General features: G+C 42.2%; 1 protein-coding gene across 1 annotated transcript; it reads right to left on the bottom strand.

The window, feature by feature from the left end:
- On the bottom strand, positions 1-1,298 carry TMEM187 (transmembrane protein 187). The gene has a single exon (XM_075322849.1). The coding sequence runs from the start codon at positions 1,144-1,146 to the stop codon at positions 346-348; it is 801 nt and encodes a 266-aa protein (XP_075178964.1). The 5' UTR covers positions 1,147-1,298; the 3' UTR covers positions 1-345.
- Positions 1,299-3,074: the final 1,776 nt, after the last annotated feature.

Genomic DNA, 3,074 nt, shown 5'->3' on the forward strand with positions numbered 1-3,074 from the left:
GCGGTTTTTGACCAAGTGCGGTAATCTTTCACACTCAAGAAATTTCTTAAGCAAAATCATGTGATCACTTATGGGGAACCCGTTTAGGCTGCATAATAAGATGTTATGGAAGTATCTGTCAATAAGACATCACTATGGGTGTGTGCAAATATTGATTTATTTTCAACATTTACACATTTTTCTCATCTTAAAACAATTTCCATAACTCTGCTTGTATTTTCTGTTCCCTCATCTTGGCGTTAAGTGATACGGTTTAACATGTGCTCGGTTAATCACTCCATTAACAGACATAGGCTTTTGTACTGTAATGTGGAACTGGATTGCAGAAAAGACATCACAGCATTCTTATTTCTTCGTCTTGGTTGATCTGTAGTGGTCAAGGTGCGCCAGGAAACAGAAAGCATAATGGAACTGCAAGATATCACATATTTTCGACCAGAAGTGTCCAGTGAGTCTCTGAAAGACAAAATACTGTGCCAACCAATGATCGAGAAGCTTTAAAATCACAAATCCAAAACACGATATCGAAGCGAGGACCAAGTACATCCTTGTGGTGGAATCTCCATGTTTTCTCTGTAGCCTCAGTCCAGAAGTGAGTGCCCATAAGATATGTATGGCCAGGGCTAACTCAAACCCTTGTGGATGGATCTTACTTAGGAAGTAGCTGCTGAACGATAGGAGCTCTACCGCCAAGAAGCGTTGACTGTCCCAGTTTTTCAGTATAGAGTTGCTCCAGATAATCGCCCAAGCAAAAATTGGTGACGTAAACCATTGATCCAGAACTGCGGCCCATTGTGTTTGGGTCCATAGCCTTACCCATTGGACAGGACCATATACAATAGCCATCCATGCAAAAACATTCTTCAGGTAGCGTCCATTCTTGTCTTTGATTCTGGTAGTCTTTTCATCTTGAGCCAACCAGTATATCCCCAGAAAGATGTATCCAAGATTAATGAGGCAGTTACAAGGCATGGAGAGAAGACCAGGAAGCCCTGGAATAGGTTTTTCAGCATAGTGACTGTAACCCAGTTCTGTACTAACAGTGTCCAATACACCAGTGCTGACAATCACCAGGCACAGTGCTATAGCTCCAACCACGTGCCATAATGAGTGGTCCTGTGCGTTGTTAACCTTTGCCGCTTTCATTTCCAAAAAATGGAATATGGCTGCAGAAAACGTGACAAGTGAGCAGATTGTGCTAGAAGCCGCAGTCAGGCTGGGAGGCCTCTAGTGTCTTAATGTCCTCCCCGTTCTGTTTCCAGCAGATTATGCACTTCCTGATTGTGGCTGTGCACAGAGGCGTTCTAGTGCTGCAGAAGTGGCGAGGCTGGAGCTGCTCTCAGAGATTCCCTTGCACTTCGCTCATACAAGCTTTTAGTTTTGTAGCATTGAATGCAGCTTTCATCGATTGCTCTGTAAGAAATCGGGAGGCTTATCGGGTAGTTTTTCTGTCCAAAATGGGACAAATGTTGATGCAAAGTGTAGATTATTTTTGATATTAGTAGCTTAATCTTATTTTACTTTATTATTATTATTATTATTATTATAATATTACAATAATCAGCTCTACTGTATCCTCACCTATCCCTTGTAGACTGTGAGCCCTCGCAGGGATCTCTATCCTCCTGTACCTGTCTGTGTCTTGTATTGTTTATGATTATTGTACTTGTCCCTATTATGTACACCCCTTTCACATGTAAAGCGCCATGGAATTGATGGCGCTATAATAATAAAGTTTATATAGCGCCAACATAATATGATAATTTGATGTTGAATTCAATGTATTCATGCACATCATTGCCTTTATTGCACCAGCTATCAAAAATTTGCTTTCATAATAGATGATGTGCAGCAAATAATAATCTTTATTTCTACTAGCTGTACTCCCCGGCTTCGCCCGGGTTAATAACTGCTGTTAACAAAATCGAATGTATTAACAAAAATGTACTCTGCACACAAAAACCACAAAACAAATAGATATAAATGTAATTATAATGTCTGTCTCCCCCTCTGTATATATCTGTCTCTCTCTCTATCTCTTTGTCTGTCTCTTTCTCCGTCTGTCTCAATCTCTTTCCCTGTCTGTCTATCTCTGTCACTTTCCCTGTCTGTCTCTTTCCCTGTCTGTCTCTTTCCCTCTCTTTCCCTGTCTGTCTTTCCCTCTGTCTCTATCCCTGTGTCTGTCTTTGTCTGTCTCTTTACCCGTCTGTCTGTTTCCCTCTCTTTCCGTCTATTTCCCTCTATCTCTTTCCCTGTGTCTGTCTCTTACTCTGTCTCTCTTTCCCTGTCTGTCTGTTTCCCTGTGTCTGTCTTTGTCTGTCTCTTAACCAGTCTCTCTCTTTCCCTGTCTGTCTCTTTCTCTGTCAGTCTGTCTCTTTGTCTGTGTCTGTCTCTTTGTGTCTGTCTCTTACCCTGTCTATGTCTGTTTCTTACCCTGTCTGTGTCTGCCTCTTTCCCTGTCTGTGTCTGTCTCTTTCCCTGGCTGCATTGTGACACGCCAACATTCCATTTAAGGGCGTGGCTGCACATTCTTCTGAAGTTCTGGCTGCACTGTGGCTCCCAGCTCCATTCGCTTTAATGGAGGCAGGTTTTTTGGTGACTAACTGTAAAGCACGGGGTTAAAATTTCCCCTCAAGACATAGCCTATGACGCTCTCGGGGTCCAGAAGTGTGAGTGTGCAAAATTTTGTGGCTGTAGCTGCGACAGTGCAGATGCCAATCCCGGACATACACTCACATACATACATACACACATTCAGCTTTATATATTAGATAGTGCCAATATATATTCTGCAGCGCTTTACAATTCAGAGGTTCATATACAAACAAATATAAGTAACCAGTATAGAAGATACAATAATTAAAGCAAAAATAAAGACAACTCTGCTCGTGAGAGCTTACAATCTACAATGGGGTGAGGTGGGGGTGACGAGATACAAGTGCTTATTTACAACGATGGCCCAGCCACCTAGAAGAAATGGGGGGATAGATGAAGGCTGCATGAGCCGGTCACCAGCCAATCTTTGTGATGCTTTTGGGTGTGCTGGAATTTGACGTAAAGCTATAATCTGAGAA

This window comes from Anomaloglossus baeobatrachus, chromosome 9 (assembly GCF_048569485.1).
Source record: "Anomaloglossus baeobatrachus isolate aAnoBae1 chromosome 9, aAnoBae1.hap1, whole genome shotgun sequence".
In the NCBI taxonomy this organism is placed as follows: domain Eukaryota; kingdom Metazoa; phylum Chordata; class Amphibia; order Anura; family Aromobatidae; genus Anomaloglossus; species Anomaloglossus baeobatrachus.